The sequence below is a fragment of the Elephantulus edwardii genome, unplaced genomic scaffold (assembly GCF_000299155.1).
Source record: "Elephantulus edwardii isolate Elephantulus edwardi_28Jun2011 unplaced genomic scaffold, EleEdw1.0 scaffold00213, whole genome shotgun sequence".
NCBI classification, from domain to species: domain Eukaryota; kingdom Metazoa; phylum Chordata; class Mammalia; order Macroscelidea; family Macroscelididae; genus Elephantulus; species Elephantulus edwardii.
In genome coordinates this window covers 116,642-129,887 of record NW_006399963.1, presented here as the reverse complement: position 1 = coordinate 129,887, position 13,246 = coordinate 116,642, and the positions used below count along the sequence as shown (strand labels likewise).

Below are 13,246 nucleotides of genomic sequence, written 5' to 3'. Positions count from 1 at the left end.
CTTCTGGTTAAATTTATTCCCAAGTATTTCATCTTGTGATTAGCTATTGTGAAAGGTATTGTTTTTCTTAGTTTTGGCTCTGTATTCTCTTTGTCTCTGTCACTGTAGAGAAATCCAACTGATTTTTGTATGTTGATCTTGTATCCTGCCACTTTGCTAAATTGGTGCACTGTGTCCAAGAGTTTTCTTGCTGAGTCCTTAGGGTTTTTCTAAGTATACTATCATGTCATCGGCATAGAGGGATAATTTTACCTCCTCGTTGCCTATTTGGATACCTTTTATTCCCTTCTCTTGTCTTACTGCTATTGCTAAGACTTCCAAAACAATATTGAATACGTGAGGTGATAGTGGGCATCCTTGTCTAGCTCGTGTTCTTAAAGGGAATGCCTTTAACCTCTCTCCGTTAAGAACAATGTTGGCTCTTGGGTTTTCATAAATACTTTTTACTTTGTTGAAGAAATTCCCCTCTAATCCTGTTTTGTTGAGTGCTTTAATCAGGAAAGGGTGTTGGATTTTATCAAAGGCTTTTTCTGCATCAATTGATAGGACCATATGGTTCTTGTTCTTTGCCTTGTTAATGTGATGAATTACATTGTTTTCTTCCTTATGTTGAACCATCCTTTCATACCTAATATGAATTCCAGTTGGTCATGGTGAATTATTTTTTTTAATATGTGGTTGGATTCTATTTGCCAGTATATTATTCATTATTTTTGCATCAATGTTCATGAGAGATATTGGCCTATAGTTTTCTATTTTTGTGGTGTCTTTTCCTGGCTTTGGTATCAAAGATATGTTTGCTTCATAGAATGAATCTGGGAGGGTTCCATCGTCTTCTATTTTCTGAAATAATTTATGTAGAATTGGTAACAGTTCTTCTCTGAATGTTTGATAAAATTCACTTGTAAAACCATCTGGTCCAGGGCTTCTCTTGGTTGGAAGCAAGCTTTTATTCTTAACACAGTAATAATTCTTACTGTCTTTGGAGGGAACTGAATTGGCTTTCTTTTTTCAAATCAAACTTTTAAATGTAGCTTAACATTTTTTATAATGTTTATCTTTCTAGACATGGAAAAAGCATATCATAGGGAAAAGAGTTGAGGCTTCAAATCTTAGCTTCATCACTTCTTTTTTGTGATCTTAATAAAAAAGGTGTAAACTACACCTTTTAAGACTTACTGAAGAATTAAACAAAGTGGGGACTAATAGATAGTGCTACCAAATTGCCTTGCAAAGAACTTGCTCATTTTGCAATGCTACCAGCAATACATGAATGAAAATTTAAGAATTTCTAAAGCAAGGTACAAACGAAAAATAGTATTTTGAAAGGAAAAGATACATAAATATGTAGCACTAGAAACTGTATACTCTAATAACATCAAGAAGAACATTATTTAATCCAATAAACATTCCTCTTCATATCTGCTTTATGATATGCCCTGTGCTCATACTTCTTTATTTTATATTGATTTGCATACAAGGTTCATATACATCATATTTCACACAGTCCTTCATTCACATTCTGTTTCATACAATCGTTCCCATCCATTGTGTTTTATAAAATTGATCATCATCGAGCCTTGCCCACCATTGTCCTATCTTTCCAGGTCCCCACCAGACCTTTCCCATTTCCTTTACCTCATCCCCTCCCCCCACCAAATAGCGTGACCCTGTCATTTTCCCTTGTCCGTCCATACCCCTCTGTTTCCCACTCTTTTCCCCCTTAGGTCCACATACATGTTTTGGTGGTTGTCCTTCTGTTTTTACAGTGATGTCGCCTGTGCAGTATTTGTCCTTATACTGTGCTCATGTTTTGAAAGCGTAATTTCCTTAAATGTAGCAAACAGTTATATTTCTAAAAAATCTCAAATATAAAATTTTTGCTGTTTTGAAAGAAAAAGAAATAGTGTACTTTTCATTATACTTTTTAAATGTAGAAATAGAATTTCCTGTTAGGTTAGAGAATGAGTAAACTGTTGTTTTACTGTTCCAGCACCAGTCAGCTTTCAGGAGATACCCATCCCTCTGATGCTATTACATCTGGAAGAGTAATCTTTCATCTTCTCATCTGATTGCCTTGGCCACTGTTTTCATGTCATCTGACACTGGTGCAACCCTGCTTCCTTGAAAAGTGTTCACTTTGGAAACAGATGTAGATTGTGGTTTTCTGTATTTATTGAGTGGCTTTTATTGATTGTCTTTATTGTCTGCTTTCATATTCTAAACTGTTTATACATAATATTCTAAGAGTATGCTTCCTTCCCAAAAAAGAAAAATTAGCAACATTGGGGTGTTTTTTGTAAACTTTTTAACCATCGTGTATAAAACTTAAGAACTTTCACATACATTGAAACCTATGAAAGCTAGAACTTGATTCCGTCTTGTTTTTACAGGTCTCAAATTTTCTGCCTTTCACAAGATACTTCACACTTTTCTGTCATTTTTTTAGTGAAAAATATTTACGCTTTCTTTTTCTGACTGGTTTCTTTCCTGGTTTTACTATATTGTATAATGAGACTTTTTCTCAGCTATTACCAAAAAATGTTGATAATTTTAACCTGTCAATTACACTGTGTTTAGTAGCCATATGGTAAATTGTGAAGGGATAGTGAAATAAATGTAGCATTTGTAGTTAATGTGTTTTAAATAGTTATTATTAAGGTGTCTTTAATTTAAAAAAGCCCAAACACCAAAACTTTGTAAAAATAATCATTGTAAATATAGGTTCTTGTTGTTTTTGCCCTGCTAGAATTTTGAATATGGTGACCAGGCAAGGGGCACTTTGGGCTAATACTCTTGGTTCTCTTGGTAAGTAAAATTCTCACTTAATAATAAATTGCCAATGCAAGGAAAGAATATAAATATTACAAAAATACTATGTTTCATTCTGCTCCGGTGACTAGTGTAGATGCTACTCAGGAAAGACTATGGAATACTTAATTCCAGATACTAAAAGTCAAAACCAAACCATTGTTCATTTGATCTTGTAGTATAGATCCACCCCATCAGGTTTCCAAGGTTGTAAATCTGGAAGCTGTCAACATCTTTTTCCCATGGAGGAGCTCAAGCCATCAACCTTTCCTAGTTGAGCTCTTAATCACTGCACCACCAGGAGGGCTCCTTGGCAGAGTAAAACTACCTCATAGGGTTTCCACAGCTTTAAATTCTTATGGAAACAAATTGCCACATCTTGCTCCCACCAAATAGCTCGTTATTATTGTTGTGTGCTGCCAGTAACCTGCAACTCATAGTGACCCTGTGTACAACAGCCCTATACCCTGCTATAACCTTTACCAATCTCACTGTCTCTGATATGCCCACCCAATTACCCCAGTCACTGAATCAATTCATCTCATCGAGGGTCTTCCTCTCCTGTGCTGTGTCTCCACCCTCCCAAGCATGATGTCCCTCTCCAAGGACTGGTCCCTCCTTGCACCGTGTCCAGAGTATGTCACATGAAGCTTCAGAATCCTTGCCTCCAAGGAACAGCCTGGTTTCACCCTCTCCGGGACAAAACAGTTCCCTTGGTGGTCCATGGTATATTCAATACCCTTCTCCAACACCACAGCTCAAAGGCATCAGTTCTCTTCTCTCATCCCTAGTCATTGTCCAGCTCTCTCATGTATAGTATAGCAAGTAATTGCAAAGACCATGACATGAATCAGGCATACCTTAGTCTCCAGACTGACATCATTGCTCCCTAGTACTTTGGGGAGGTCTCTGACAGCAGACTTCCCCAGTGTAATAAGTCTTTTAATTCCTGGCTGCTGGTGCTGAGAGTGTTGATTATGGAGCCAAGCAAACTAAAGCTGTTAGGTTTGAATTGCATAACAACTCTGCCACCAGGACTCCTGTTCATTTAGATAAAGCTTGATGTCAAGTCCAAAATTCTGACTTACCGTAGCCTGTAGGACAGAATAGAAATGTCGAGTTGTGCTGTGATCCACAATGGCTAATAATCTGTCTCAATCTTTTTAAAAACCAGATACTCTTCTGTTAATGGCAAAGCGAAAGTTTTCATTGAATGAAAGATAATTGAAGCTGCATCAAAGAAAAAGTTCAGAATCCAATAATGAAAGATAATTGATTAAATCCAGCCCTCTTGATCTATTAATGTCCCTGCTCTTTTGCTCATACCTCTCTTTATCAAAGTCGATTTCCTGCACTAAATGGTCAAGTTGCACACGGCCCTTTTTAGGTTTATAATAAAAACCTTTACCTTCCAGGCAAAAGGTAAAGACTATTTTACCAGTACTTAAAATGAGCATTCTTCTCCTGCATGATTTACATCCTATAAAACCTGTGAAGAGTACTCAGCTATTAGTAAGTTACCACTGTGGCAATGAGAGGGTTTTTGAGAGTACATAAGTCATCTTAATACCTTTGTATGTGTCGTTTCTTTTGATTACTTCATAACTCGTAATCCCATATGTGCTTCATAGACCCAGGTGTTCTTTGCGAGGTTAGTTGCATGTCTGAAAAATCTTATCATTCAGTAGATCAGTGAAAAGATAGAAGAAGCCTCTCCTGTGGTCTTTAGGGTCTTGGCCTTGTCACAGGATTTGGAAGCAGTACATCTTAGCCTTTTGCATCTTACTTGAGTATATTACTCACACCAGCATTCCCTCAGCCTCACAGTCATCTTCCTGTTCTTTTTTGTTTCTGTACCTTACCTGTTTTTATCTTGTTTCTGTATCTTCATCTCTCTTGGACTTTCTGGGCTTTTTGAACTGAATGTTCAGCATCCCAGGAAATCCCTTAACCTTGAACAAACTGGGATGGGTATTTATCCTTTGTGTTCCCTTGTAATATGATCAGACACACACAGTGTTCTTGCTCATCCAGTTGATAATAAGTTGAAACAAGATGAGTTGTTACAGAAGTACAAAATGTCACAACAAAAAATACTTTTTAAGAGTGTGGTATCATTTGTTAGGGGTTCACTGTAGCGATAATTTTGATGACAAAATTTAATGTATTGCTGATAATTTTAGAGATGCTAGGATAGTTTTTTCATCCGACTCAAAATGCCCCATGCCAGTCCATCTCATCTCACTAATGCCTAGTATGTCAGTATTTATGCGTTCCATTTCTTCCTTAACAATATCTAATTTTCCTGCATTCATGGTTCTCACATTCCATGTCCCAATCACTAGTGTCTGCTTACAACTGTTCCTCCTCCTTTGTATTTCCATGCTTGAAAGCTCAATCTCAGTTGCCCTTTCTGTTATCTACATGTGTTCTGTTGTACATAGCGTTTTCACAGGCCTGCTATTTCAGAAGTGGATGGCCAGTCCTTCTTCCTAGTCTGTCTTAATGTGAATGTTCAGATTTAGAGAAGTATCAGACAGACCAGCAAGTTAAAGGCATATTCCTTATTGTGCAGTTACAAATTAGTGTTATTGTTGTCCCTACCTTTGGCACACGTGTCTTTACCGACTTATTTCCCTGCTCCACCATCCACTAGGATACCCATCCACTTCTACCCACTCCCTTCACATCTATCTCCCATTGACCAGCCCTTGATCTAATAGCTTATATATGAAGCTTCCTTGGGTTCTGTGATTCCAGAAGAAAAGGTGAGGAAAAATGGAGTTGCTTTCATACTTAAAAAAGTCATTGCTAGATCCATCTTGAAGTACAATATTGTCAATGACAGGATAATATCCATTCGCATAAAGGAAGTCCAGTGAATACCACTATCATTCAGATATATGCACCAACAACCAGAGCCAAGGAAGAGGATATAGAAGATTTTTACCAACTTTTACAATCGGAGATCGATCAACATGCAATCAAATGCATTGATAATAATGGGTGACTGGAATACAAAAGTTGGGAACAGAGAAGAAGATTCAGTAGTTGGAAAACATGAACTCGGTGACAGAAATGCAGCTAGAGAGACAATGATCGAATTTTGCACAATCAATGACTTATTCATAGCAAATACATTTTTTAAGAGACATAAACGCAGGTTATATACTTGGATTTCACCAGATGGTATGCATAGGAATCAGATCGATTACATCTGTGGAAAGAACTGCTGGAGAAGCTCGATATCAGCTGTGAAAACTAGGCCAGGAGCTGATTGTGGAACACACCACCAACTACTCATATGCAAATTCAAGCTGAACCTGAGGAAAATTAAACCAAATCCAAAGCAACCAAAATAAGACTTTGAGTCTATCCCACCGGAATTTCAGAACCATCTCAGGAACAGGTTTGAGGCCTTGAACACTAATGAGCGAAGACCAGATGAGTTGTGGGAGGATATCAAGGGTATCATCCAGGAAGAGTGCAAACGGTCATTGCAAAGACAGAAGAGGAAGTGAAGACCAAAATGGATGTCAGAAGAGACTCTGAAAATTGCACTGGAGCGCAGGGAAACCAAAGCACAAGGAAGAATTGAAGACACTAAAGAGTTGAATAGAAGATTTCAAAAGGCAGCACGGGATGACAAAGCAAAATATTACAATGAAATGTTCAAGGAGTTGGAGTCAGAAAATCAAAAGGGCTGAACTCGCTCATCATTTCTTAAGCTCAAGGAACTGAAGAACACATTCAGACCTCGAGTTTCTATAATCAAGGATCCTTTCGGCAGAATGTTAAACGATCCAGGAAATATTAGAAGATGGAAAAAATACACTGAGTCACTGTATCGAAAGGAATTGGCAGACACAGAAGAATTTCATGAAACAACATATGAGCAAGAGTCTATGGTGATGAAAGAAGTAGTTCAGGCTGCTTTCAAGGAAATGGCAAAAAATAAGGCACCAGGACATTTCAGCTAACAGATGCTGCCCTGGTTGTGCTCACCAAGTTGTGCCAAGATATCTTGAGAACAACCACTTGGCCAGCTGACTGGAAGAGATCTATATTTGTTCCTATCCCAAAGAAAGGTGACCCGCCAGAGTGTGGAAACTATAGAACAATCTCACTGATTTCACAAGCAAGCAAGATTTTACTGAAGATTATCCAAAAACAACTGGAACAGCACATCAGCAGAGAACTACCAGAAGTCCAGGCTCGGTTTAGAAGGGGTTGTGGTACTAGGGATATTGTAGCTGATGTTAGATGGATCTTAGCTGAAAGCAGAGAATACCAGAGGAATGTCTATCTGTGTTTCATTGACTATGCAAAGGCATTTGACTGTGTGGATCATAACAAACTGTGGCTGATTCTGAGAAGAATGGGAATCCCAGAACACTTGATCATGCGAATGCAAAACCTATACTTGGACCAGGAGGCAGTCATCAGAACAGAGCAAGGGAACACTGCATGGTTCAAAATTGGGAAGGGCGTACACCTGGGATGTATCCTATGTCCATACCTTTTTAACCTATATGCAGAACAGATTATCCGGGAGGCTGGGCTCTATGAGGAGAAATGTGGGGTCAAGATTGGTGGACGATCTATCAACAATCTGCGTTATGCAGATGCCACAGCCCTGCTGGCTGAAACTGAAGCACCTGTGCAGACGGTCAAGGACTGCAGCCTCCAATATGGATTGAGGCTCAATGTCCCGAAGACAAAGATTCTTACCACTGGACCAATTGGCAACATCAGGATGGATGGTGAAGAGATTGAGATTGTACACAGCTTTAGTTTGCTTGGCTCCACAGTCAACAGTCTTGGCACCAGTAGCCAGGAAATTAAAAGGTATACTGCCATGGGAACGTTTGCTGTTAGGGACCTCTCCAAAGTACTGAAGAGCAGTGGTGTCTCTCTGGAGACTAAGGTGCGTTTGATACAGGCCATGTTATGCATCAGAGAGCTGGACAATGACCAAAGAGGATAGAAGGAGAATTGATGCCTTTGAGCTGTGGTGCTGGAAGAGTGTTGAGAATACCATGGTCTGCTAGAAAAACAAACAGATTCATCCTGGAAAGGGTTAAACCGGGTGGCTCCTTGGAGGCAAGGATTCTGAGGCTCCGTCTAACATACTTTGGACATGTTGTGAGGAAAGACCGGTCCTTGGAGAAGCACATCATGCTTGGAAGGGTGGAGGGACCACGCAGGAGGGGAAGGCCCTCTATGAGGTGGATTGATTCAGTGACTGGGATAATCGGATGGGAGTGTCGGAGACGGTGCGATTGGCACAGGACAGCAGAGTTTAGGGCTGTTGTACATAGGGTTGCTATGAGTCGCAAGCGACTCGATGGCACATAACAACAACAGGATAGTCAAACTTCACATTTTTACAAGTCCTGTTTACAAAGTATATTTGTACTAAATAGTATTTTTAATTCAGAGTACAGCTACTATGGTTAAAATATAAGTGCAAACTAAAAATATTCTTGAAACTCTTCAGGAATAGCTTCTGTTCATGTTCCTTCAGAATCATTCTAGACTTGTTTTGGAGGTTTTTTTGCTTAGCTGGTCAGAGTCATGTGCTCACACATACATGAGTCATTTCTGTATTAGTGAAAATAGCACTTCCTGTTTTGGCTTTTGAGTATTTCGTATGCATTATATGGAAAGTCCGTTTCTGAATCAATTTTTTTTTTAATGTTACTATTATTTTTGTGTGTCTGTGTGCCTTCAAATCAGATCTGACTGGTACAGGAAGAGATTGTCCCTTCTTTCCCAACAGAGCATCTGGTGGATTCGAACCATTTGCCTCTGGGATTGCAGTGCAGCTTCTTGCCATTAGGTCACCAGATCTCCCTGAATCAACATTTTTATGATAGGCATTTTATTTATTGCCTGATTTAATATTATAGTGCCCCATTGATAATTTCTGATACATCTTTGAGTGTTTACAAGTTAGTGTCTATAGGATAAGTTCATTTAAATCTAATTGCCGTCTGGATGTCTAATCACTGATCAGTTCCATTTCCTTAATAGCTCTACTCTATAGTGCATTTGGTGTTGTCATTGAGAAAACTCGAGGTGCAGAAGATGACCTCAACACAGTAGCAGCTGGAACCATGACAGGAATGCTGTATAAGTGCACAGGTAAGTAGTGTTGAATGCTATGAGACAAAATAAAACTACTTTTTACATATTGAGCCTGAACTAATGAATAGCTGTCCCTCCATTGCGTTTTCCAAGACTGTAAATTGCGTGGGAGAAAAATTATCCTTTCTCCCTTGGTCATTTTGAACATCCAAAATGGTTGGTTAGCAGCACAATGGTTATTCTTTAGTATACTTGAAGTGTACTTTTATTCATAGTTCTCAAAGGAAACAATTGTAGCATCTGTCAGGAAATCAAAAGATATCAGAGATATCTCCAGGGTGCTAAAGAGCAACGATGTCAGGCTAGAGACTAAGATTTACCTGATCCAGGCCATAGTCTTTGCAATTACTTGCCTCAAGAGAGCTAACCAGTGACTAAGGAACACAGAATTATTGATGCCTTTGAATTGAGGTGCTGAAGAGCATTGAACTTTCCATAGACTGCCAAGAAAACAAAACAGATCTGTCCTGGAGAGGGTGATACCAGGTTGCTCCTTGGAGCCAAGGATTTTTGAACCTCCATTTTGCATACTTTTGAGCATATTGCCAGGATGAGCGAGTACTTGAAGAAGGGTATCATGCTCGGAAGGGTGAAGAAGGGACAGTGCAAGAGAGGAAGCCTCTGGGTAAGATGATTTTACACAGTAACTGGGGATATATGTGTTGAAGACAGATTGGCTTAGGATAGGACAGGATTCAGAGCTGTTGTGCATAGGGTCATTATGAGTCACAGTTGACAGCATATAACACCAGGGAGCTCTGATGGCTTCTTGTTAATGTGCTATCGAGTCAGAACCAATTCATACCTGACACTCCAGCAAGTTTTCTGAGGTTTTTCATTTGCATGGGAGGAGATTTTCTGTCCTCCTTTGGAGCAGGTGCATTCAAACTGTATGACTTTGGGATTGCTGCCAACACTGCAAAACCCACTAACAGATCAGTTCCGGTTTAGTGGTGCACAACAAAAAGTGTTTCCTAAAGGTACTTGATAGCTTCATGGCATTAAAAGATACTAAGATTCTTCTGTATACTTTAAAAAAATATTACCAATACCTTGACCTTTGTGTTCAAGATCAACTTCCTCTTAGGGCAGTTAATTAGCACTTGTTATTCTTGTAAAATTTTTATTTTACTGCAGGTCAACACATGTCACTGTCTTGTCCATTTATGTGTCTGCTAGCTTGAGAGCAAACATCCAGATAAATGCCTAATGATAATTTTTTTTTTATTGTGCTCGTAGATCTTTCTAAATCGTACACCTTTCTTGCTAGTTTTTTCAGTCGTACCTGCTACATTACAGTCTTTAATTACTCGGAAACTGTTAAGTACTATAAAGATTACCCAAAATGTGTTCTGAGAGAAAGAATTACTTAATTTATATAGGTTGTACAATTCACAAGTCAGTTTGCAAGAGTTGTACTATTAACCAAAAGATCAACAGTTCTTATCCACTAATGGAGAGAAGTAAGCAGTCGTAAAGATTTACAAACTCAGAATCCAAGCAGAGAGTCACTATGAGTCAGAATAGACCCAACGGTTGGATTGGATCCTTGTCTTACAGATCAAGAAAATGAAATATAATTAGTCATTGAAAGGTTGTTTTCTGTTTTTCCCTTTTTGTTTTGTTTAATTGTGAAACACGTGGATTTGACAAGTGTGGCCACTACCTCTCCCGCGTTTTTCTCACCCCTGCTGCTTTTCTCTTATTTATAGTCTCAGTTCTGCCAGTCAGCTCACTAAAATTTGTTGTATTTTACTCTACATATTATTCTATTTTTAAAAAATAAACCACGAACCCTCTGGTGTACAGTAACCCAGAACAACAAAGTAGAACTACTCAAGACTTCTAACACTAAATTTTTATGAAAACCAACTACCTCATCTTTCACCTGTGAAATCATTAGTAGATTTGAACCATCCGCCTTTTAATTAGCAGCCCAACTATTTTAACCCACTGCACAAGAAAAGTTCCTATGGAAGTTTTAAAGGATTTGTAAATACCAAGTTATTATCTCCCAGGTTAGACTCATTCATGAATAGAAGTTTAATTCTCTCGAAGTTAAGCACTTTATGTCAAGTTTATGATTAAATGGAAATGTTTGCAATTAGAAGGTAAGATAAGAAAGTCTAGCTAAACCAAAATCTTTTTTAATAGTAGTTTATCAGAAGGTTCATGGAGCATGTTAGGTTTTGAGTCAACTATTCCTAAATACTCTGTTTTCTGACATTAATTAAAACCCCTACATTGGAACAGTACCCTTCCCAATTAACCCCATTGTTTCCCATTTTCTTTCATCCTCTCCTAACCCTTCCGGCTTTTCGGTAACAATGAGCAGATGCTGTGCTTTTGTTCTTGTGTGGTTAATTGTTCTAAAGAAGTACAGCCTTACCTATTGTTTGGCTGGAAATTAAGTTATGGGCTGATGATTGAGTTATAGGCATGAAGGGTCATTAAGGACCATAATTGTAAGATTCTGTCTGTCTCTGTAAGCCTTGTCTGTCTGTATAATTTTTAATTTTGTACCACATTTTTCTTTCACACTATCAGGTACCCTCGACTGTGATCCATTTCAAAGGATGAGCCAAATTCTTTACAGTGACCTACAAAACGTCTCTTTGATTTGGTCCCTTCTACCTCTCTGACATTCAGCTCTGCTATTTTTGTTTTTTAATGCCTAATTTAGGGTTTCTGTTCTGGTTGTTACTTTTTGCTAGTCTTCCCAGACATTTGCCATACATTCTAAGTTATCTCATTGTTCTTTCTTCTGTATTCAAATATCACCTTTGCCTTATTTAGATCTCACACATAAATGCAGGTTTGCTTGTATGCATTAAATTACTGCAATATAAATAAACTACTGAGTATAATTTCTTGAGCTGAAGAATTTTATATTTAAAATGTTAATATCTGGTACCAGATTACCCTCCAAAATACTTACTTTGAATTCCAAGGTGACTTTTGTGTGTAAAGCACCCACATAGGCACACACACAAATAACATACATAATAAACAATAAATAACAATATGTAACAGACATAAACAATACATAAGCACAATGCTTGCATTGTTGTTATGTGCCTTCAGGTTGCTTGTGACTCATAGCGACCCTATGTACAACAGGCCTAAACTCTGCTTTATCCTGTGCCAATAGCACTGTCTCTGACACGTCCATCCCAATTACCCCCGTCACTGAATCAGTCCACCTCAAACAGGGGTCTTCCCCTCCTGCGCTGTCCCTCCAGCCTCCCAAGCATGATGTCCCTCTCCAAGGACTGGGTCCCTCCTTACAACGTGTCCAAAGTATGTCAGATGAAGCCCCAGAATCCTTGCCTCCAAGGAGCAGCCCGGTTTAACCCTCTCCAGGATAAATCAGTTTGTTTTCTTAGCAGTCCATGGTACAATCAGTACTCTTCTCCAGAACCACAGCTCAAAGGCATCAATTCTCCTCCTATCCTCCCTAATCATTGTCCAGCTCTCTGATATATAACAAGTGATTGCAAAGACCATGGCCTGTATCAGATGCACCTTGGTCTCCAGAGAGACACCATTGCTCTTCAGTACTTTGGAGAGGTCCCTAACAGCCAACTTTCCCATGGCAGTACGCCTTTTAATTTCCTGGCTGCTGGTGCCGAGAGTATTGACTGTTGAGCCAAGCAAACTAAAGCTGTGAACAATCTTGTTCTCTCCACCATCCATCCTGATGCTGCCAGTTGGCCCAGTGGTAGAATCTTTGTCTTCTTGACATTGAGCCTCAGTCCATATTGGAGGCTGCAGTCCTTGGCCCTCTGCACAAGCGTTTCAGGTCCTCCTCAGTTTCAGCAAGCAGGGTTGTTACCTGCATAACCCAGATTGTTGACAAATCTTCCACCAATCCTGACGCCACAGTTCTCCTCATAGAGCCTAGCCTCCCGGATAATCTGTTCAGCGTACAGGTTGAAAAGGTAAGGAATTAGGACATATCCCTGTCGTACACCCTTCCTAATTTTGAACCATGCAGTGTTTCCTTGCTCTGTTCTGACGGCTGCCTCTTGGCCCAAGTATAGGTTTCGCGTTAGCAAGAGCAAGTGTTCTAGGATTCTCATTCTTCTCAGAGTCAGCCACAGTTTATGATCCACACAGTCAAACGCCCTTGCATAATCAATGAAACCCAGATAGACATTCCTCTGGTATTTGCTGCTTTCAGCTAAATTCCATCTAACATTAACTACAATATTCCTAACATCACGACCCCTTCTAAACCCAGCCTGGACTTCTGGTAGTTCTCTGCTGATGTGCTGTTCCAGTC

The 13,246-nt window shown here is 39.2% G+C and overlaps 1 protein-coding gene across 1 annotated transcript in view; it reads left to right on the top strand.

Annotated features, from left to right (window-relative positions):
• LINC00843 (long intergenic non-protein coding RNA 843) overlaps window positions 1–13,246 on the top strand; it is a 38,890-nt gene that overhangs the window by 19,027 nt on the left and 6,617 nt on the right. The window contains exons 5-6 of the mRNA XM_006897697.1: window positions 2,750–2,808; window positions 8,848–8,958. Of these exons, the coding sequence (XP_006897759.1) occupies window positions 2,750–2,808; window positions 8,848–8,958 (170 nt within the window). The remainder of the gene's footprint in view (window positions 1–2,749; window positions 2,809–8,847; window positions 8,959–13,246) is intronic.